Source organism: Rhea pennata, chromosome 5, assembly GCF_028389875.1.
Source record: "Rhea pennata isolate bPtePen1 chromosome 5, bPtePen1.pri, whole genome shotgun sequence".
NCBI classification, from domain to species: domain Eukaryota; kingdom Metazoa; phylum Chordata; class Aves; order Rheiformes; family Rheidae; genus Rhea; species Rhea pennata.
This window is the reverse complement of record NC_084667.1, coordinates 26,776,022-26,801,446: the sequence shown is the minus strand read 5'-3', so window position 1 is coordinate 26,801,446 and position 25,425 is coordinate 26,776,022. Positions and strand designations below refer to the sequence as shown.

The following is a 25,425-nucleotide window of genomic DNA, read 5'->3' as shown; positions in this document are numbered from 1 at the left end:
AAACCAACCAATGTAACTAATGCAAGTAAAGTTAGCAATACCTACATGTAAGACTGCCTATTTTTTTCCTCACTATAAAATACTGTTTTCAGTAACTTGTGGTCAAAAACCACTTGTGCTCGAGCTTTTCCTGTGCTGGATATCTACCAGAAGCAGCATGGTAGCAAAAATCCATCTATTTCTCAAAAAAAATAAAAAATATATTTTTGTATCTCTTGTCCCTGTGAAGAAGTAGCTTACAATCTTTTCACTGAGAATCTGTGGACCCTTCCCTCTCCTTGGCCCCTACCTCTACACAGAAATTTGAAGATGCGCCTTTTGACATTTCTCTCAAAATCCAGCCAAATTTGGGCCAAGTCACCTCAGTCTGCAAAAGTTTAATACAGATATATCACATCCCTTTAACATTCTTCTAGTATTCACCATATTTCACAACAGTGCAGGAGCCAGACCAAGGCAGGAGAAGGTAGAGCCACAAGGGAAAGTGGAGATGGGAGAGGGAGGGCACAGGAAGACAAAAGGAGAGTGGGAGCTACAGAGAGGAATGTCAACTGTAAGACCTTCTCCTGGGGATACTGGAACTGAACCCCATCGTCCACATCTTCCTTCAAGGGCCATATCAAATAGAGAGTCTCCAAGACACGGAAAAACATGATTCAGAGACAACTACAAGCCCTTCCTCAAAACGTGCTCGAATACTTGAGCAATGAAACCAAAACCTCTACTACACCGATACCCAGTAGCTAATGTAAAGCAAGCTAGAGGTACTTTTCACTCTATTGCAATCATTTAGAAAGAACGATACAGATAGACTTCTGAAGGACCTGGTAAAAGTCTAAATTCAGTACAGACACTGGGACTATTCAATAGTGACAGGGTCACATAATGAATGAAAAAGATAATAAACATTAAGCATCTACTTTCAGGATTTCAAGTCGTTCACTGATGGATGGTCTATCAGCCAATGAGGCGGAGGGTCAAAAGAATACAGGATCAACTGAGATTTTATCGGTACAGACTGCATTTCTGCAGTGGATGCAGTTGAGTGACTTAAGATTGAAGAGGTGACCTAAATTTTAATATCCTCCAACTTTAAAATGCTTGATTTTGCAGTCTTAATGCTTCTTCAGGTTTGCTTCCTTGAGTTCTTTAAAAATATTTTCAAGTAGTTTCTGTAGAGAAAACATAGCCCAATGGTTTAGAAACCGACCTGTCAGTCTGCGAACTGAGAGTTCTAATCCTGGATCGGATACTGACTGTGATCGTCACACTCGACAAATCACTTGATGTCTTTACCTCAGTTTACTCTAGTGTGGAAAATTCGGAGGAACAAGCTGCTGGAAGGAGCTTTCTGGCTTGAGTCCATTCCTCTGTTATTGTAAGCAACATCCCCTCAAAACCCTTCGTAAAATCTCAGTGACACTTTTGTATAGTTTTTTTTTTTTAATGAATAAATGAATAACCTAAGAGAGATTGCTCTAATAATATACTGCAACGGAAGAGCATAAAGATAAATCAGGTAGGTCATTGCAGATGACCTTCTAGCCCAGCATCCTCTCTCTGACTGTGGCCCATAATGAATGCTTAGCAAAAGAACAGGGCAAGGATATAGTGACATTTCCTAAGGATTCCCCATAGCACAAGGCCTTTCTTAAATCAAAGACTGTTCACTCACCAGTTGGGAATTTCTTCTGTTATGATGTCCATCAGCTTTTTCGATCCTTTCAGCCTACTCCCCACCCTATGACTAAGGGTTCTGCAGGTTAATTAGGTGCTGTGTGAAAAAGTATGCCCTTTCACATTGGTTTGACTGTGTAGTATTACCACTGTTGCCAAAAACAGTAACTGCAATGCTCTTATTTTACATTTAGGTGAGATATTTATATTCAGTTTTGAATACTGTTTCATTACTTTCTATAGATACTTTGAAGGAATTCATATTTGTGGTACCCTTTTGCCTTCAAATGCATCCATTCTATATACATTAGTCCTGAAATGTTTGCACAATGTAGCTGATTTCACAAGGGATACAGAGCTCTGTGCTGCTATTGCACCGCAGGGTCAAGCCCATGCTGCAATAGGTTTTTTTCAATTAGATATTTCAAGATGTTCCTACTGAACTGATTTTTCCCACCCACTATGAGAAAAATAAGTACTGTTTTGCAAATAGCTGCAAGGCAAGCTCCCAGGGTCTGCCAGTACAGTCATAGATATAAACAGACTAGATTTCACACATCACAAGGATTACAAATTCAAAGCAGCCAGTACTGCAGACCAAGCGACTGACCATGAAGTCTACAGCTCCACTGTCAGAAGGAGCAAATGAGTTCTTTGGATGAAGGGCATGTTTGAGGATTTAATAAATGATCATTTTTTACCCAAATTTCAGTTTTTTATATTGATAAGAAGAAAGAAAAAAATATTAATTTGGACAGCATTTGTAAGTATGAACCATTTTAGTATCATTAGAAAGCTTCCTCTTCACTTCAGCAGACTTTGGATTGGACTGCTCAACACCACAGACTTGGTAAGTGCTACACCTGTCACAAATGGAAGTATTTACTGATGGAGATGGCCTTGAAGAGAATGGAATAAAAAAATAAAAAATGGATGGTGCAGACATTGAAGTAAAACTTTTACATTTTTGCTTTTATGAAGTACATGTTTAAAAGAGAAAACATGGAATACTGAAATCCCAGAAAGTAAATCGCAATGCTTTGAATTACACTTGCAATCTTGATTACTGAATAAACGACATAAAAGAGGGAAAAAGAGAGAGAGAGCTTTGTTAAGCTCCTAGCCTAAAATGTTATTGGGTCAATACAGTTCAATAGCAGAGGTCAAATATGACTTCCCTTTTTAAAACTAATCTTTTTTTAGACATTTTAATCTTGGACTTAAAAAAAATAGGATAGAGAAACTACTAGCATGCAAAACTGTTTTCATATTACTTGTTGCAAATGTTTGATTTGCAGTCACTCCTGAAATAATTTGGATGGCAAAGGACAAAACTGTAAGTTGGAACATGCGAAAGAGATACAAATAAAGTATTTTGCAAAACCATATTTTTATATAACCCAGTATGACTGCCTAGAAAATCTCAAGGAACATTTCTGTTAACTTCCTGTTGTCACCTCGTAACTCCTTCATGCACATATACGACCTTGATCCGAGAGTGAACTGCTGATTCTGAAAGAACCAACGCAAACCGAAACAGCAGGAGGCAACGAGCAACTGAGTCAACGAGGGATTCTGAAATTCAGAACGTGAACCACAGAGAATGGGATCTGATCACTCACAAATAGTCTTGAGCAGGTCTGTCGAGCTCTCTGGACTTACTCGTACAAGCAAAAATCTCTAAGATCAAGTTAAATTATTTCCCTGGCAGTTAACTACTTTTTGCTTCCTTTTATCCAGATACAATAGTTGCTCTGAACAAGACCAATTCATCAGTGAACATTAATCAGTGCTATACTTTTCTACATTAGCTGTATATCCAGAGAAGTGAGATAACCTGTGTTAGCCAAGAGATGAGGTTCCAGATTCTGACAAGTTACATTAATCATGATTTTTACATGATCTATTTCCACAACTGATGTGCATTACTAAATCACCTTGAACAACTTTCCACTTAGAATAGGATCTAATCATCAGGAAATATTCTGCCCTTAAAGAGACTGTAATGTTGAACTGCATAATGGTAGATATGTATAGCATAGCTCTTAATACAAAAATAATCACTCCTGAATTTCAATACTTCATATTGCTATGGCTAGATGATGATGATCTAAACGCAAGAAAAAAATTATCTTAAATCATCTTAACTTCATCAATATTATTCTAAATTATTACAGTCCGAAAGCAACCCAAGAACGTTAGAACTGAAAGAACTTAACAAGTACGTGGCAAATCATTTACAAAGGCAGATTATAAAACTTCAAAACCAATACACAAACAGTACAATTAGAATGAATGTATAAAACTTGATAGCAATCTAACTATGAACATAAAATAGAGATTCTTGCATTAAAGCTTCACATTTTCGATTTTATTAATGCAGTGGATTTAAGACTACAGAACAATTAGTAGCTTCAATCTTATTGTCTGGATTCTGTGTCTGACCATGCTAGTTTTACAGTGAAAACTCTAATTCTGATCTCACTGCTGTAAATCTGTATGGAGTTTATAAATTATTAAACAAATCATATTGAGAATGCTCTACCCAAAAGTCTGACTATCCAATGTCTTACATTTGCCATGGCATCTTGCACATCCGCCAGCAATAGCAAGATGCGTGTGAATGCACCTATCTGCTTTTGTTGCAATTTACTCACTATGCATTAGGTATACGCAATTATACAAAGCTCAAAATAGTAACAAATGAACAAAGATCAAAATCTCAAAATGATTCAAAACTACTATGTTATTTCATGAGAATCATCAATATTGCAACAAAAAAAAATCTCCAATAACAATTAAAGCTGTGATAAGGCACTCAACCACTCAAAGTCCTACAACTAAAGAAATCAGAAGCCGTGGGGAAGGACTTGCTCTTTCCTTTCCACTCCTGTGGTGGCCTGCACACTATCCACAATGCACGCCAATGCTCCATAAGGCTTCCAACACCACCTCTGACCAACAACCAGCAGTGATACGATATGCTTTTATATCAAGATATCAGCATAGCTGATTGTCTTACATTGTAGGCATTTGGAAAATTGATCTACCTTAGCTCTGCTGATGTCAAGGTAAAAGAGAAACAAAGACAAGTAGACAACTCAATGCAGAAATAATCATCAATGAGACTGATTTTTCTTAGCTCTTATTATTCTTGCTCTTATTATTCTTGAGATTTTTTTTTTTTATTGTTAAAGGAAGAGGAAAATTTCTGTCTCTACTCATCTATTTAGTATATCATCATTATCCTACCTACGCATATGAAGGTATACAATTTCTTTCACGGACAGTTATTTCTGGCTATGAAATATAGTTCATACTAAGAAGCACATTATTAAAAATTAACCATTTTGGAAGTAACCAAGAAAACTGCAATTATGGAAAGCTGCCAGACTGCCATTTGTCAAAACATGAGCACAGAATTACAATTTGTGATTAAAAGAATATAAAGTAAGCTGATTTATTGATTTATATCAGACAAAAATAATTTTCAAGTCTGTAACAATCTGGGTATTCAGTGTTTTGAAAGTATGATGAATAAAGGCTCCATACAATTCTTCCTGTTACTTTGTAAAAGACAACAGTATGTTAGAAACCTAGCCACTTTTCCAGGGTCCAAACAAGTATTTTGTGAAGGGACCAATAAGCTTCTCCGTAATGACCAGAGTATGGAACACACCTTCAAAGGTACATTTACGTGAAGAATCAGAGTGCCATTAGGAAACTAATCTGGACTTCCAGATTACACCAGAAGAAATACCTGAGTCCTTTTTCATTTAAAAATAATTTATTTCTTCTTTAAGACTTCACCGTACACTATGTTGTAATGCCTTAAGCGTCTCATGTGAAATGCTGCAGGGGAATATAATAGAAGAAAATTCCATACTCTAGCAGAAATAAATGTTCTATGACCTGAATACCAATTAGTATAAACACTGTTTTGATTTTTATATCACAATAACTGATGCATCTCTGCTGAGGCATCAGTAATATTGCACACATTTGCTTTAAAGTTTATGACTGTAACTATATTAATCTCATTTAATCATTCTAATAAATCTACATCTCAGTAGAAACCACTAAGTGATGTATTAATAGCATACTAAATATACCTGTTAGGCTACACAAGTGAAATATAAAAACACAATGAAAAATATTTGCATTTGTCTAAATGATAGACTTCATTTTCCTCTGCATTACTGAGATGCATGAAAAAGGATTTACAAACACACCTCTTGTTTCAGGAGAATGGCTCCTGTTTACAGTCCGAGAATATTTAAGGCCTTTTTATTCCCCTCCCCCCCAATCAGACTAAGTTAACTGCAAGGATGTCTATGGGCAAAATTTGACCATCTAAAACAAATATTCAGGAAGAGAATATCAAGAGGTAGGACAGGGCTGTACACTTCTTTGTATACACCGTCTCTTTGTATAAAAGAAGAAAACAACTGACCGCAACAAACTTTCGATAGTGACTTGTACGTTGTTAATGCTGAAAAGCCAGGTCTACAACCCCCACAAAATCTGGTGTGGCTTGGGTTGGTTGGTTTGTTTGTTTTGGGGGGGTTAGGCATTCAGTCCCAAATGCCATCAATTATTTTAAGAAATCTGTTGGTGTTTCAATATACTTTGGCCCCTTTCTTTGACTTCTATCTAGGGTACAAGCCTTAAGCTTTATAATAAACTTCTGATAAACCATATACCGCACAGCGGACACTCTCTAGCCTCCATCTAGCTAAGGTAAAACAGAGCTGAGTGCATCAGTTTCTTTGTGTTTTATCAAACGCCACATCCCACTTCAATGCGTCGTTTCCACAGCACACGGTGCAAGGGTGCCTACACTGAGACTCAAACTTAGCAAGGCAAAAAGCAGAGCAAGCTGGTTTCCCTATGTACATTTTCCAAGCTTCCAGATTCAAGCCCTGCCAGGAACTGACCCAAAAGCAGCGCAATAGTACACAGATCGAGAGGAGATGCAACAGCCTCTCCTCTGTAGCCTAAAAATGGGATTAATCTCTGTAATCAATATCCCCGGTTCTTCATATACATTCACGACAGTTTGTCTTCCTCATTTTGTACACGATAAGAGTTTTACCTCTGCACACACAAAGCCAGAGAGGACAAGTTACTCATAAAGCTGGTTGCACTATTTGCGGACTTCTTTCACCTAGCCGACGCTACTAAGCATTGATTTCCCGCAAGATCCCTCCTGGTAAGCACACACTACCAAGGGTCATGTCCTATCAATGAAGAATTAGCCCATCATGTCTCTCTCTTATCTTGGCTTCATGCTACACTATTAAACCCCATCCCTGTAACGACAGTGAAAATGCTCCGTGACCCTCAACTTCATCTCAATTTACTAATTCTATAAAGTATTCATGGGACTAAAGCAAACTGGCACAGCACAAGTCTTGTCAGCCACTTACAGCTACTTCTGCCTTTGGTGTGACACTTTTTTTTCCTTCTCCTCCATTTTTCTCCATAAAAAAGAGCAACTTCACACATCTGCCAATTCAGAATCTCTCTCTATTCAACTGGTTATACCTCTGCCCTCTTCCAGCAAAGTCTTTCCTATTTAACTTCTCATTTTCTGAAAAGTCCTAAGATACAATGTGTCTGATTGTGGGCTCAGTACTCTGTCAAATTTCCTCTCCGTGATGGCACGCTATTAAACCCGCTCGTCATTCCATTTCACCTCAGCCACCTTCTCTTCCCATCTGTCCCCAAAATTTCAGTGTCTCTCTGGGAAGATAAAGGCTGCTTCTTACAGTGAAATTGAGAACACATTTACACCCATAGGAAATAAATCTCATTTATGTCTACTTTTTTGCACTGTCTCACAGCCTGTATTTTTGGCACTTTCGTGTATATAAAGATTTTCTTCTGTTTATCTCCACTTCCCTTTCCATTTTTATGTCACTTAAACTACAGCAATATTTATTTTAAGACAGTAGTGCATTTGGTCTTTGCCTGCATCCTATTGCACCACTTCCTTTCCTGACAGTTTCCACATCTAGTTTGACATAATCTAGTCCTTAATTACATAGCCTAGTCTACTACATTCATGATAAAGCAGACAATTTCTTATGCATGAAATTTATTTTTCGACTTGAAATGTGACAGTCTGATTCTACAGGCTTCTTTCAATATTTGTTTTCCTCTTCACATTTGATTGTTTTTTTTATTTCTAAGTCAAAAGCATAGCCAGATTATATCTGTTCTCTTTATTTCTCCATACTTCCCACAAAAATGCAAACTTCACAAATTCCTGTCAGAATAATTCATTATATTTAGCAATAGTTCACCACACAATTTCATTTAGCTGTACGTATTTTCCTTTCTAAAATTTAAATAATATTTTGCTTTCTTATAAAGGCTTTATCACAGTGTTAAAGTCTACACGCAGCATTATTCTGATTTAATTTTTAATGTTGCCAAAGATAATGTTGAAATATATAGCAGAACTAGGCAGAGAACTCGTTCCTTGACCATAAAATAATTTAATAAAATTTAATTAAAATAATAATTTTTCTATTTTATGGTGTTGCTAGACAATATTAATAAGATTCCTTAATGAACTACAAGATATGTTACATCTGTAACAATTGTTTCATCTACTGCTGAAGTATGTACATACGTAAACATTTATAAAACACAGATGATTCAAGGAGAAGAGTTGTGTGCATATCTTCAGATGGTATTTCATCCAAGTTATCATCTTGCTTTACATTTTTTTTTTTTTTTGCCAATCTATATTGCCCAAAGATGAGGCTCCAGAATTACTAAAAGCCAGCGTAAGCCGCTCAGAGTCATCTCGACACGCTCGCAAGCCTTTCCTCTTGCCAACCCCAGCACTTGTACAAGCAAACTATAGTGACTGGCAACTGCTTATTTTTCTCAGCTGCTTGTTTTCAGTCAGATTCCACCCACAACATATCAGCAGCAAACCTGGTGAAAAGGCGGCAACGGTGGCGTTTCTGGTGTTACTACAGGCAAAACCAGTGATGGGAACGCTCCCCAGATTAGCAGGCGGCACTTGAGAAAACTTCCAAGTGACCACAGAGCAGGAGTCTAGGAAACCACTGCTTTACATTGCCTGTTTTACTGTTTACCAGGATGCACATCATTCTAATGTTATCCGGCTTGTAGCAGCAAATTTTCCATTCAGTGACAGATTAGAGACTTCTAATAATCCCTAGTGAATCTAATAGCTATTAGATTGTAAACCATTCTCCTATAACCCCGCAGTTTTCCTCTCAATCCATGCTTTCCAGTCAGACCACGAGAACTCAGCTTTGTTTTGTCTACTTCCATATTAACTCATTTCAAAAAGGCAAAAATAACTTCACTCATTTGTGCGATCCAGAACATACTAAAAGAAAAGTTTGCAAATGAAAATTTTACTTACTTTGTGCTATTATCTACAACTTACATGTCAACAGAACTTTGCAGTTAAAAACACTATCCTACTGCCCCAGTGTAATTGCATTACTTCAATATCACTAGATTAATAAAGATGCAATGGGAATTTTGCTCTGAGTTTTTGGCACCTTAAACCAAGTATTAGGCATGCAAACCAAGAAAGTAAGTGTGGAAACATGGTTTGAATGAACTACTCAGAACATCCCTGGTTCAGAGAAATATGACTAAGGTTCATCTCACTGTATTACCCTTAGAAAACAAAAATACCACAGTTAGACATGCCGTTCACTCAGACTTCTCTGAAACTGTAAATTACAGCATGGACAAATACATTTCCTGTTATCACAGACTGAAAACATACTGAAACGAATTTATCCCTAATATCGCATCTTTATCGTCGACACAGACAAAGTTTAGTTTAGCCACCATCTTCACAGCATTGTCATCATCCTTTTTAAATCATTACAAATTATTGCACAATTTTAAATAGAATGAAGCACTTGTGCATAGGGATATTACCCAAAGACAGACATACCAATAAGCAATCAGATAGTATACATTGTTTTGGCAGCTGACTAGCTAGTCCTGGTGGAGAAATTCAGTTTGAAACAAGAAGCTTACTGAATTTTCCCTTTAAGAAATTGCTCTGGCAATTGTAATAAGCTGGAAAATTAATATCTATCCTCTTGTGCCCCCAGATTAAGTATAAAATATTTTACCTAGTAAATTTCTGTATTTCTATAGCAGTCACTAAACAAAACCCTAAAAGTTGTATTTCTAATATTTACAATTTTATTAAGAAAAATCAGAAAACATGCAACCCCAGAAAAGGGAGGGGAAAAAAAGCAGCATTTTACAAGACAAGACAATTAAAAAATTGCAGAAGAGGTATAAGTAAATAGCACTTTCATGACAGCCAGTCCTCACTCAGCCAACTTGCTTAAGAAATAAATACCATATTCTATCTTTATAAAATATCTTTGTTGCTCTTTCTCCATAGAAACAAAATGACTTCTCTAAACAAATGATCTACCACTTCACAGGAATCAGAGCTGATTCCAGCTGTTTCTTGTTTACATTACAGTGATGTCTACCAAACACACCTTTATAGCTAATGATTAAAAAAAAAAAAAAAATCCTCCTCCTGATCTGAGCAGTCAAAGCACAGCCATTTGGTGTCAGTATAAAAGGCAATTATCCTAATCTAAAAGGCACCTAATTAACTTTTAAAAGCTAAAGGTGATAGCACATACTATCCACAGGTTTATAAAATGATGAATATCACTTAAAAGCTAAATGAAACTAGCTGAAATGACAGTATTCACTGAAAATAAATGGAAAGGCTTTTTCTTCCAGCATTCCAACAATACTTCCTTTCTGCCATGAAGTTATGCACAAATCAATTCCCCATCATCTCCATGCATACTACAACTGCCAGACGATAAACAGGACACTGAATCATTGACAGAATCCAGCCATCACAAGTTACTAGAACGTAGGAGGCTGTCAAAAAATATTAATAGAGTCTGCAGCTTTTGCAGTGTTCCTAGAGCAACAGACCTACCTCGGCAGATGGTCCCATTCCCCACGTATCCGGGTTTGCAGGTGCAGCTATGTCCCCTGACAGTGTTAGTACAGATTGCATTCTCATCACAGTCATGCTGTCCGCTGCCACATTCATCATGCTCTACAAGATAAAAAAGGCAAGAGAGTGAGCGAGCTTTTCAGTTTGACGATCTGACGTTTTCAAAAGTTAAAAAACAGGTTGCTACAATGGATGAACACAGGGAGTTTGGTGTAGGAGTCAACCATGGGACTGCTTCAATTACAAGACTCAATGTGCATGGTGACAGTAGATTATTTAGGTTCAAAACCAGGAAAAAAAAATGGGAAGGAGGCAAAGTACAGCTAAAATGAAAAGCCCATGAAGAAGAGTATCACAGAGAAAAATCTACTATGAAGACTAACCTTCACATAATTGTCCATCATCAACAGTAGCAAGTGCAAATACAAAGTAAACACAAGAGAGCCCTAAAAGCACACCCTTTAAACAAAACACAGTTCAGTCATTATATTCACTTGCTTAAACGCATGCTGAGTTGAATCTTTCTCCAATAACTGTAATAACATTTTATATTTTTAGAGCAACATTCATACCATAGGACCACAAAGAGCTTTCTAGACAAACAGGCCATACTTCGCTTTCATCTAGCGACTCTACCTACTGCCTTGGAGTGGTTTGTTGCAACTCCTGCACTTTATTCTCCTGCTACATTTTGTTCTAGTAAGGTATCAGTTAAAAGCTGGTGAGCTACCTGGCTCTGGAATTTTTCCCTTCTTCCAGTAATTACTAGGAGCTCCCTAATGAAGTAGGGCTTCAAAAAGAAAACTCACGTTTTCAAAAAAAAAAAAAAAAAAAAAAAAAAAAATTTGCTAATATATTTATAGCTTTACTCAACGGAAACAAGAGGTTGTAGTGAAATGCCTTTGAACTATCCGATGGGTCTCGACAACAGATGTAACTAAAAATCAGAATCTGGAATCCTGTCCAATAAGGTTTGTCTTCAGTCATGCAACCACAAACATCAAGGTTATCATTCATACACTTGGAGGTTGAAGTTCCACTCCAGGAACTTAAAGATATACTCAAACATTTTAGTAAATAAAGGGTATTTGAAAGACTAAATCTAGCCTCGTAAAGACAACAGAGAGAGGTAGTGCCTCTAAAACATGAGCAAAACACTCATTCCTACATGCTCTGAATTAACTCCTTTGGAACAGGATCAACAACAGGATCAGAGAGAAAAGCGCTTCACTAGGCTAAAATGAGCCTTTACTTTTCTATAGTATATAATGAAAGCCAATTTCAAGATAACTCAAGATACATGTGGACTTGAATGGTTTATTTCACAGAATCCTCCAAACTAAATATTTCCTAGAACAGCTTTGATAACTATTTGCAAAACATGCATCAGATATGTTTTCAATTTTTCAAGTATCTTTGACAGCTAAATGATATGGATTGCCATCATTTTCGTTTAAAGAGCATCAAAGCCATACATCACTTGCTCTTCACTTTTAGCAGGAAATTTTCACACACATGCACATACTCAAGTATGCCTGGCTTCTGCTGATAAATTCAGACTTATATTTGTGCTTGTTAGTTTATGCTGGTCCTTAGCTCTGCTTAGTAATTCACTTAGCTCCTCTCCAATTTTCCGATGCCTTAGATATTCTGAATGTTAGGTTTCTTCAAGAGCTGCCTGTTCTCTCCTTCATCTTTTAAGAAACTGCACAACCACATAAATCTTGCCCACTCCCATCTCATGGTGCTCTGACTGCGGAGTTGTGCTCGAAATGTTTTTGACCTACTTCCCATGAAGCACATAACAGACTGTTGAACTTAAATGATACCTTCTTTTAAAAGAAATTCCTTACTCATAATCTCTGCCTCCTGTTACTACACTTACTAGTTATTGCCACTAGCTTTCATGCATGAGCATTCAAACTACAATGACAGTGCCTTTGTGCTAAGTTCACACACAAACAAGAGCATTCCTACTCAAAGAACTGCCAAAATCCGTTCATTATCATCACATCAGTTGATGTATACACAAAACATTTTCCAAAGGTACTATTTGTCTTTTGCCCTAATACACAAGACATTATGCTCTGCTATGTTTTTCTGGGACTTTGACAATGTAAATTACTGGACTGACTACTCCTGCAGAAGCACAGATGCTGGCAATACTAAAAGATTTAACATAGACAAAGCTGCCTTCCCATAGCCCTACTTAATACACAGGTCAGTTTTTCCAAGCAGATTTAATCTAAAGCATTAGCAACAGTTCTGCCCATAGGAATCTGCCCTTCCTGAGAACTCCGGATGCTGCTATCCCAAGGAGGAGTAAGGAAACGTTGTCTGTATGAGGAATCCCAAGATTTCTTGGCATCTGCATGGCTGCAACAATGGGAATTTTGAAAGGAATTTTCCCTGGTGTAGACATATCTATGGATGATGTTGCTAGAGTCCTAATAAGCATGAGAAAGCACTGACTTTCTGTCAAGCTACAAAAATCTTTCATTCCAAATGGAAAAATCCTTAAGACACTTGCAGTAGTGAGTTCTCGTGGATTTCCTTCTCCCTCACAAGGTATCATCCATTGGATCACTTAGTGATCATGATATTGGGAAGAGGGAGTGGAAGGTTGGCATGTGTTTTGTTTAAACTCAGAGGAAATTATGAACAATTTGCGAAGAACATCGCTTTCTTAAAAAGATCACTTTCTGACATCTCTGCAGTGAACAGGCAGAACCTAATTTTGCTTTAATGTTATGGTTAATGCCATTTAACCAGAGAGCAACCAAAGAGGAACCAGGAGGAAAAGACACTGAGAAACAAGAAAAGGAGTCACAAATAGCATCATTCTAAGGCACCAGAGGCGAGAACTGAGATAAAATGTTGAAGTCTTATTTTGTTTTGACAAATTCAATTTCAGCTGAAAGTAAGTATAGGAAAGGTGATTCTAAAAGTCAAAAACAAAGTCAGATTTATTTAGATTTATTTATTTACATCTTCTATGGAAACCAGCTGAGGAACAAAACTGTCACAATTAAGTTTGACCAGGTTTACCCTACGTAAAATCTACATTACTTTAATTCATTACATAATAGAGACAAAAGGAGATTCTGACTGAAGACGAAAACAATTGGCAGCTTACTGAGATGGACAGTTCTGTAGGATGCAACTCTCTGAACCAACATTCATTCCCTTATTTCTCTTTAAGATCCATTTCAAAAAACAGGTACAATTTTAGAAGAGCAGTTACAATTGCAACACCACTCTTTCCTCACAGACAAGTTAGTTTGTTTATCCAGTCTCTGGAGATTATTTTCAAGATTAGCATTTCTTGCATTCAGGAATTCTGGTTATTGCCACCTATGTTCCATGCTTTGTCTTGAGGAAAACCCAGAGAAATCATCAGTTCTTCTGTGCCTTTGTTTCCCTCTAAAAAATATTGCAAGAATATTCTGTAGGATTTTTAGTATTTGTCACCATTCTGAAATCCTCAGATTTTAAGATTTTAAAGAAAATTAAAGAATATCAACCTTCTGTTGTAAAAACATGAAGAATCTAATACTGACTGCTGGTTTACCCTCAACTTAATCTTCTTTTCCTGCAAGCAGGCACGATGTACAAAAGCCCATTTCATCTCTGAAGGTTCAGATCGCCATCCTTGCTTACTAGCTACCAAGATATCACCAAACCCAGCAAAGAACATCTTTAAACCAAGTATTATTCTTCTCAGTACAAATCTTCCAGAATTTCCAAAAGCTCTCATGAAATTTTTCCAAAATCCTCAAGAACATCATGTTACATATGGAGGTTCCTAAGTTCAGATATGAACCAAAATATCTTGTGAAGCAATGACTACAAAGTTCATTCTTTCCTCCACCTTTATCCAGTGATGACATCTGCCACCAAAGCACTAGAAAGATGACTGGTAAGAAACTGGTCTTCTAACAAACAAACAAAATACTTTGTGGCCTTTGTTTCCAAACTGATTCTGTTGACACATGGTATTTATCAACTGTGGGTGCACTCCAGGCATACATTAAGCAAGGCTTCAGTTCTGGGGGCCTTTAAAATAAAACTGCTGCAGAAAGCTTCCATTTGAAAATTTGTCACTGGAAAGTCAGCCCTGGTTAGCCACTTGCCTCAGGCAATTGAAATTGCATGAACTCGAACAAAAATCCACTCCAATAGTGCTGTGGATCTGGGGACACTCATGTTTCTACATGGTTAGAGTTACATGATAATGTGCACAGTGGTTAAGCATAAGTATTAAGGTTCTCTCCTTTTTCACAGGCAACCTAACAAAAACAACAATTGACCTTGCTCATTAGAACACTCACGAGCTATCTGACAGGATGTTTCAGCATTACATAGCCTTGCAGAGATAACAATCATGTAAAGAGAAAAGATAATTCACCAGAAAATAGTTTCAAGGAGGCGGTTAGTTGCATATCATATCACCAGAAGCAGCAATACATCCTACAAACTGCAGAAAACCACTTTATACTAAAAAAACGGCTGGTCACATTGGCATCAGGGTATGCTTAGTATCTCCTTTCTCCTAATATTCCAGAGAAGAAACTAGTTACAACACAACTGAAGAAGGGAGACCGTAGTTTCTGTTAAATTATAGTCACACAAAATGAGTAGGAAACTGCTGAATTAAGCACATTTACCAGACTACCACAGAGACAGCTAGAGCTGCAACACACCCTCCTTGCACCCTCAATGCACACGCTCAAGAGGGACTGACCCCAGCTAAGCAAACAGCACAGCACATCCAACATCCACAATATCCAGCAGCCAACATCCATTGTGCACACGTGTAAAACGCAGCTGTTGGGTAACAGATAACCAGACACAACTAAGCTTTGCATCTGTCAAGAGAGCATTCACTATTAAAAGTCAAGCTGCCACTAATAGCTGTATTAGCTGCATCTTCAGCAAAAGCAGAATAATTGATCACGATGCATTTCATCTATTAATCTACTTGCTTAAATTTTAAAGAGACCTTTAGCTTTCTTTAGAACAGAGGTAACTATTTCTGCTAATGAAGTTAAAGCATCTTAGGGTGACAGCAGCTTGTGCTTCTGCGCACCTCAAATGAGCACATGTTCCAGCTGCTCTGTCCCTAATACGTAACTTCCTGATAGCAGATCACTTCAGTGTGAAGTATAAAATTGATATATACAAACAGGGACCCCAAATTCAGCAACTTAAGGCACCTACACCCATATTTGTCACATCTTCCATATCTCCATTTTTTCTAATCTCACTGAGGAAACACATGACACATGAAAAATACCCTCTGTTCTAGGCTAAACTGAGCTGGAAGTCCACAGTAGAAAAAGTACAAGGGGGTTCTGTACAAAGATTTTATCTGCTTGATGTAGCACACTGTGTACTAAGTCACTCACACTGTATTGCAGAAATGTAATACAATCACATAAAAATAATTTCAAGCAACACTGGCAAAGGAAAAAGGATTTGTCGTATGTTTGTAAATACAGATTAAGGAACATCCATATTTCTTGCCTTCTTTTGTATGTTCATGAAATACAATGTTTGTATAAGGTTCTAGACAGTTCTGAAAATCAGCATCAGGAGAAATGTCAGTACTAAAAGAAATAGCATATTTCAATATTCTTGAGGTTGTAGGTAATAAAGATATCTACATTTTAAATGAAGAAATATTTTCAATACATACTGTCTCCATGCATTGTACCAGAGAAAGGTAGTCTAGGCTTGTATTTTATGTGGTTACTATTTTAAGCACATTCTTCAGTCATTACAGAATTTCTAGGGCGTTTCAGTTCTCCTTTGCTGAAGTAGACAACGCTAGCAGATTTAAAGGATTTGTGTGGAGTCTAAAGGTGGAAATCTACTTCGCTTCAGCTTTCTCTAACCCTTTTTTATATTATGTTTGGACAAACTCAAATATTTGGGTTGTTAGGATTACACTTTGTCTAAAACCTATAATAGAAAATTAAAATCTCAGATTTAAAGCATATAGCAAACAATACAGTAAAGGTAAGAACCATTTGGTCAGGATTCATAAATTGTAAATCAGGGTAGCTTTCCCTTGCACAATTCAAAAGTCTATAATGGATTTCAGGTTTATCATATCAAAAAGGTACATCTAATACAGTATTTATTTCTCAGTTTGAGTTTTTTTTTTTTTTTTTATATATATATTGGGACTTTTTTCTTCTGCAAAGCACAGACCCTGGAGACATACTCCATTGAATGTTCCTTCCCCATAGTTGCTCTCACCTCCCATTGTCAAGAAAAGGTCTCCATTTAAGCTTGTTCAGAAAATGGAAAAGGTTTTCCTATTTCATCAGTTCTCCAAACATCACTAAAAGGCAATCTTAGTTGTTCTTTAAGTGACTGAGTGACTACCTACTTTTGGGGTACATAAGTACAAATACAGCTAACATTTCTGTACATGTTCATGGTACCTATTCCAAGAGATTTATATGACTAGAGAGAAAGGTCATCAGATGCAACCACTGTTTATTATACAAAAGCTTTTTGTATAGAATAAACAAACTAATGTAAAATTAATTAATTAATTAGCTATCTGGCAATACTTAAGCCTTTGGAAACTTAGAAAGGAGAAAATCTTCTCTCCAAATACTTTTGAAATTCCTTTTAATAAGGAAGAAATAATAACTTGTTGGATGGCATTAGACTTCAGATGTCTCTTTAATAATTAACACTTTACTATTTTGAGAGATGAAAAATTTTGAATTTAGAAAGAATTGTGGATTTAGAGGAACCCAGATTTCTGCTCCTAACAAGTTATGTTGAAACACAAGGGATAGCTTTGAAACAGGCTAATAAAAGGAAGCATTATTCTGAACACATATTAAGAATTTCCTCCCACAAAACCAGGGCAATAAGAAACATGATGTATACATCAAACAGGGTATATACAAGAAAGACGCATTGCAAACATTAAGCTGGTAAAAGAAAGACAATAGCTGATTGTGAATCCAGACAACCCCGAAAAATGTGTATTTTCCCGTACTTATGAGAATTAGGAAACTAACTGAAATTTATCCCTGCCCATTGTGAACTTCAATTACCGATGCTCACCCTGCCCATTCTGACAAGGAAAGAGGACAAAGGAACAGGACACAGGATAGAAAATCCCAACTTGTTCCTGCAACATAACAATATGCTCTGACTTTGTACTTATGAGCAGTAAAACATAAAAAGTAATGGGAGAAATACTAGATCTATATATTTTAATAAGAAACCAAAATGCTATTGTAACATAATGTATAATGTGTGAGGCAATGAACAGTTTCTGGTGTTAAACACCAAATTATTTAGACCACATTCTAAAAGAGTAGGCAAATACTACTGTTGGCTAATTAGGAAGAAATAGCAGGATTTAATTTGAGTATAGAATTCTGAATGTGCATGTATTTGCCTAACTGAAGAAAATATCTTGCATGTTTCCTTCTGAGTAACAAGCTGAAATACTTCCTTTGGTCTCCTGGAATCTAGTTAGATTTTATTCACATTGGCCTATCTGCAATTGAGTTTACAAGAGAAACAACTGATGTAATCCTTGTTTATTCTTTTTGTTTTGTTTTAATGTATTGTAATAAACTAGTCTGCCTAGACCTAGAATCGTCTCGAAACCCATGTGATGAAATAATTAAATCCATGTTCCTAAACTGGCATTCAGAGGTAGAGAATCACCAAGATTGGTCAATTATCTGTTCCTCTACGACTTTAATTATTAGGTGGTTTAGTTTAGTTCTTCAATTCACAGTGAAATCATTGTAGTCACCCACTAAAAGAACGTCGACAAAAGCAGTGTAATCTTAATCATATGCTCAGGCCAGCATGCAAATACAGGGAATGGGAACACCTATGCATCAGCTGGTATGATTTGAAAGTTTAGCACCCGACTTAATGGCTGGATCTTTACAACCCATGCCTTATCCACGGAGAAGACCAGCCTTCCTTACTTCCCCTTGGCAAGGGGCAGAAAGCAAAGATATATATGAAGATCTATCTTCTGTTTCCAGTACATAGAGACCTCACTATTTCTTGCCAAAAAATTAAGCTTACTAAAAGCACTTTCCTGTAAGAATCCCATAAGCTGTACTGTTACAGTACATATGCAGACAGAGAAAGGAAGAACCCTGAATGACAAAAATGTATATAACATAAAACTTAAATTTTCTCAGAAACATTTGTAGTATACAAAACATCTCATAAGCCAATTGCAGCCTTTTTTTTTTTCCTTTTACCCTCACTTTAATTTAGCATATAAAAGCCTAAGTTGTAAAGTTTACTGAGTTGAAACTATTTTTTTAAATAGCTGAGGAAGAAGCATTTGCTACTAAATTTCAGTGATCTACTCTTTTTAGTATTCAGGTCAGTTCACACTTCTAGTTTTTGTCTTCACACAGCACAGTTCAACTCCGTTTTTATATTTCAAGCACCATACAATCACAAATACAGAATCCAAATAAAAAAAATTGAAATCTTCTATCAGGGTTATGTAAATTGCCCATTTTTTTCCTTTTCATATTATACTCTCAATTATGTGAATAAGTCCAATGCATAAATGTGGGACTTGGGCTATGCTTGAAAGTAATAAAACATCAGATACTCACACATTTGGATTTTCATTTGTGTCACGCAAGACCTTTTGCTGTCAGCTACTTACATTAGAGGCATCCTGAAAAGCATGTGTACTAGCATGCACATGATGAATACAATTCACAGTTTGAAGGAGTTCCAGTCTCCTCTTGTGTTTAAGCCACTCATGTCTCCTCTCACTTTTTGGGCTGGACAGAAGTGCACACAGTATTCAAGACATCAGAAAATCATGGATTTATACAATGGCATAATCATATTTTTCATTTTGTTTTTATTGCCTTACCAAAAGGAGCTCACATTCTGCTCGTCTCCAACCACAGCTGAACAGTGAGCTGACATTTTCAGAAAACTATCTGCAATAATTCCAAGATCTCTTCCCTGAATGGTAATGGCTAATTTAGACTGTTTGTGTGTGTGTATATATATATGTATATACACATCTATACATATATATATGCATACCCCTATCATTATTTTCTTTTCCTCAAGGGAAAGGTACTTTATCTCTGATTCTCTATTCTGCTTCACTACTTTATAAAAAAACTACTAATGGCACCTATTTGAATTTCCATGAGATAAGCTCACTGAGCAATGCTGAGGAAATTCTAAATTGTTGTAATAAAAATGTTTACTTTTGGCCAAACCAATAGGTAGTCTTGCAGAGGGAAACTGCACATTGTTTTCTGCAAGTGTAGGAAGAGGAGCAGAAAAAAAGAGTAAGTAGATCTCTTGCTAGTATGCTTTAAAATATTACAGATATATCTTAAATGCCTATACAACAAATGTTAGGAAGTGGGAAGAAAAACATCTGTTTTTATTGTTTTCTGAACACAATACTAAGAAAGAGAACAAGGACGCAAGAGGCAAAAGAAAGAGAAAAATCAGAGAGGAGAGACTACTGAAAAGCAGAGTTTAAAGCTAGACACATCACAGCCTTTTAAGAAGCTTTAGGAAGCTGAAGATTGCATTGAGCAAACAGACTGGGAAGTAGGTCAAACATTTGAAAATTCAGGAGTCACTAGAAGTGTAACATTTTTCTCTGCACTTTGTACTTTAGTTCCCTCCTCTTCTAAAGTGTTTGAGTTGCATAGATGTGTCGAGTTAGTAAGGAATATGAAAATCATTTTACTAATAAAAAAGGATTCCTGTGAAGAGTCACAATACAAAGGGGTTCTTTTACACTGAATTGAACACATCATACATATCGACATAGGGAATACTAAAAGTATTAATATATAAAAAATTCCAGAATGCACCTTTAACAAACATGCCATCTTGTAATAAAATGGAAAGCCAGCTGATGTAACCTCCTTTTAAACTGCATGCCTAGCTGCAGTTTTGTGGAGCTCTTTTTGAAAGCCCAATTATTCACATTTGGATGTATTACTGTCTTGTTTTCTAATGCTGAAAAATAATCTTAAGAAAAAAATTGTTTGTGAACAATATGCACAAGGACAGCTTGTATGATTGAACTACAGAATAAATCCATTGTAGTTGAACCTTTCATCTCAACATACTTCTCACAAAGCAAAAATACATGAGGAAATGCACTGATGTGCATCTTTAACCTTAAAACATGCCACCGAATTTGGGGTGCAAGTGTGGGTACAAGCCATCAAATTCAATTCAAATCAGTTCTAGAAAAGAAATTAATTACAATACTTTGGAGAAGACTGCAAACTGTACACTTAAACATGCAATCAAAAAATTCCACCTTGGAAGAAACCTCACCTTACTGTCAAAAAGCTCTTTTGTTATCTTTGTGCTTCGAAGTGTTGGCCAATTCATACCATCAAAAGAACTTACTCTTTTAAGTACAGTTTCTCACTGAGAAAAGAGCTAGTATACGTGTAGCACTTACAGTCTTCAGGACGGAGACTGAACTCCATGGAGATCAGATGATCTTTCAAAACTAAAACTAAACATTAAGGACTGCCCATTTTCAGTATTAAAGCTTCAGACACATTCCTAAATTTAACAGTAAGAAAGTGCAGAGGAGCACTATTTCCAGTCCTACAGATCAGAGCGAATCTCTCATTATGCAAATTTTCGCGTAGGATAAAGACAACGGGGAACATTCCTAATGAAATACAATACCATATAAAACCATTTTTTAAAACTAAGCAGTATCAGTAATTAAGGAAAAGTCACAAAGGCACAAGAAATGGTTCATATGAAGCTGCCAAAACTGTACACATGGGAAAAAATGATAGTGATAAAGATTGAAGAACTACACTCATTTGAAAGATCCAAAACATCTTAAAAGTGTTTCTCCTTATTGGATTTATAAGTCATAAGGATCTAATGTTATGCACTGTATGTCTAGAGGTTCATAGTAAGCTGGTTGGCATGCTAGTCTCTCTCTCATGCTCTTCCTGCCTCCTGGAAATCAGAAGAAATTCAAATATTGTATGTCCACATTTTGTATTTCCAACTACAGTATAGCCTTGAGGTGCGACGGCTCAAGCGCAAGTCTGTTTTAGAAGTTCATTCTCTTCTGAGCTCTGCCACAAATATGTATGTGAGCTATACTATCATGTCTGAACTACAATGCATACCAACAGTTTTTAAAGGAAAGACACTAAGAAATATGGTCTCCTCAATTATTACTTTAGGGTATTAACTTTACAAAACAAATTCTATCTTGTCCACAAATTAGTTAAGCAGTAAGTCATTGGACATTTATGAGACATCGTATATAGCCTTTAGCTTGATCCCAAACGGTTAATGTGATTTTTACAGCTGACTTCAAAGGTAATCAGGAGTCAGCCCCACAAAAACAAGATGCCAGACCCCGACCCAAAAAGTGAGTGTATATGGATCTGAATATCCTAAACTGCATAATGTCCAAATTTCTCTTAGTAGTTATTGTTTCTCTTAACATAGTAATGAGGCAGACAAATTCATACAGAGAGCCAGTAAAGTCTTGGAACTCAATTCAGTGTATCACATAAACTTCCAGCTAGATCAGAGCAGTAAAATAATGACAAAATAATTTTTTTTTAAATAGTTCTTTATATCATAGGGCATTCATTCGTTCATTCAGGAAAATGAAGAAATTGCACATAATGACACCACTGAAAAACTCAGATCTTGTCTAGCAGTCACCACTGCCTAATTTACAGTTTGCAGGAGAGGTGCCTGTTACCACTGTATCTTAAGATACAGTTTTATTTTGCCCTGTGTTTTGTAAAAGCTGAATACAGTCCAAATATCTGCATTCTGTATGAAAAAAGAAATACTAAAGCAATATGGGACTGATTTATTTACACAGTGATATAACTTAATCTAAAAGGACAGACTGCTTTTTATCCATGAAATTGTGAAAGCTGCATATTTTATGAGGCTGATGATCAGAACCTCATCTTTCAGGCATTTTTCAGTCTAAGAATAGCTGTAAGCTTTATTTTGTAGAAATCTCAAAATCACTAACACTAAACATATGAAATGAACCTCTGAACATAATTTCCGCCAATATTTCCTATTGGCTTGATTAACTTATACGGGTAATATAAGGTCAAAAGAGCTTCAATAGATTTTCTCTTTTTCCAGCGCTCCATGATGCTTTAACTTGCACATAAAACAGAATATAAAAAGAAAGACATACTCCATTTCAACCTTGCAGAAAAGACTATTAGTGCTATTGAAATATATTAAGGCAGAATCATTCCCGAATGTATCGCATGTGTGGCGGATGTGTCAATTTGCTGATACAAGAACACATCAAATCACAGTTAAGGTTTTATAGCACAGTTCAAGTATAATGAGGACGGGGCACATATTATTTCTTTGCACCTATTAAAGGGGCAATGAAAAGACTTGCAGAGTGTTGGAGCATGTATCATAGGTGATATGAAAGTCACACAGGCTTAGGATACTTCTCTCAAGTTTCTGTTGACACAGCTAGACGGAGTTGAGCTGTTATGCTCCACTATGGACATAAGCGCCCTTATCCTATGTCCAAGCTTCTAATTAAGCAGATGCTGTAAAAAGGAAGATTCCTGTCTATTTTAAGCCTCTGACAGAGCAGGGATGGACTGTTGCTACTTACTGAAAGTAAAGAGAACATTGTCCTCATTGCAGCTTGCCTAACTAATGAGTACTGACCAAGATTCTTAAAAACAGATACCCAAAGATGGATTTCTCACACAGTATTTAGGCAGCTAAATTATTAAGTGGTTTATTTTCCCCAAACAAATTTAACAAGGACAAATGTGCACTTAATTTTGCCAGCCCTGTAAGTTGGCCTTGGGTTTACTCCTCTAGCCTCACAAAAATACCATGGCATTGTTAAATTATTATTAAATTATTTTACCTCTCAAAGAGTGCAAGTTCAGCAATATATTTCCTCTCCACACAGAGAATCAATTTTGATTCATAAGCAGAAATGGCAATTAGTGAATCATTATTTCCTACAGCACCTGCGTTTTTCCTTGGAGATAATCCACCCTAATAGTGATCAGACAAGACCACAGTTGTCTTATGAGACCTGACAAGATCACAACCTGAGTTTCTCTGGCTGCAGCTATGCCATATTATATTAACAAAACACTGACCAGTATGAATACTGCACTGTTGAAACAAAAGATAGGGCAACCAGAATTCATACGCTGTACACTGCTTGAGCCTTCATGACTAACTTACCACAGGATAAATACAGTAAAACCTCATTTTGCACTTCCAGTGCTTAAATAAAAATTAATAAAAGTTAGTTAGATAACCAAAAATATATGCCATCAGACTGAAAAAACGCATAGTTGATTGATGTTAATTCAAACAGGCAATCCCCTGTAAAAGATTTATGCTTCAAATGCATGAAAAAAATCATAGGCAGTCACAGGAAAGTGGTAACAGCATGTATTACTATCCAGGAAAAATAGGAATTAAGCACAGGATTTTGCAAGAAAACCTCAAGAGAACTTAGCACAGAATTTTAGGGAGGATAGAAGCAATAACGTGAAGTACCCAAAATCACCAAACACAGTGGAGAGCACGGCAGAAGTGCACTGGAGGCTGAAGGGAGGAGCTGCTAGGGAACCTCCCACTCATACGGGCTCCCGTCTCAGCGCTAAGTCATCACCTACTCACCAAACGCTACCTGAAGCCTCTGTGCTGAAGGTAAAAGCATACCGGGCAAAGGATGAAATAATTAAGGGGGAAAAAAAAAAGTGGGCATAAAACCAGGTGTGAAAAACGCCCACAAAAATCAATTTACAGAATAAGGCACAATAAAATGAGCACTAAGCTTGGGTACATAGGCGTAGTGCAAGACAAATCCATGTACGTACTACTACACCCAGTGAGACAGAGCAAGTGAGGTTAAATGACCACAAAATCATGAAGGAAGCATGAAGCTTCAGCAGCAGGATTAGAATGCTTTACTAGAAAACCTGAGCTAGAAGTCATAACAAAAGAACAGAGGAAGTGAGAAGCGAGAATCAAGCAACAGTGAACTCAGAAAAAATTGTCTTCTCTTCCTTCCAACAAAAAGCAACGCCAACATCTGCATAGCCAGAGAGGTTAAATGAGCAGCCAGCATTCCCAATTAAAGACACACTAGAAGTATATTTTTTCTAATTTCTTTCTCTTTTTTTAATATCCGTACTTTCCATGCTTTTACACTACAGAATAAAAAAATCGGGAAAATCTAATCAAGTTACAAATTCCTGTGGGTTTTTTTTTTTTTTTTTTTTTTTTTTTTTTTTTTTTTTGCTTGCTTCTTCAGGAAAGCAAACAGGTATGTTGCTTCCATGACATTATCAGGCTTGCAGAGCAAGCTGGCTGAAGCAGCATGTATTTTCTGATAACACTGCAATTTTATGTTCATTGCCTTGCATACAAGAATATTTAATTTAAGTCAAAGGCTGTGTCAAAAAGAAATTTTCTCTGTATTTAACATCAAGATAAAATACCAGCTGGGGAACCTTTTCCACTTCATGCTAAGCAAAAATTTGAAATGCAACATGTATCAAAGGCCTCTACTTTATCGTATATTCTTTTTCTCAGGTAACTCTTCAGGTCTGCATGAAAACACGTGCCCTGAGCTCCCGGGTATTCAGGTCTTTTCTCTTTTACAGCATGTTCCCCCTCCCTCCCCCCAAGTAATCTACTGTCTAGTT

At 36.6% G+C, this 25,425-nt stretch overlaps 1 protein-coding gene across 1 annotated transcript in view; it reads right to left on the bottom strand.

Annotated features, from left to right (window-relative positions):
• NELL1 (neural EGFL like 1) overlaps positions 1–25,425 on the bottom strand; it is a 292,319-nt gene that overhangs the window by 103,164 nt on the left and 163,730 nt on the right. Inside the window, exon 14 of the mRNA XM_062576297.1 lies at positions 10,667–10,789. Within this exon, the coding sequence (XP_062432281.1) occupies positions 10,667–10,789 (123 nt within the window). The remainder of the gene's footprint in view (positions 1–10,666; positions 10,790–25,425) is intronic.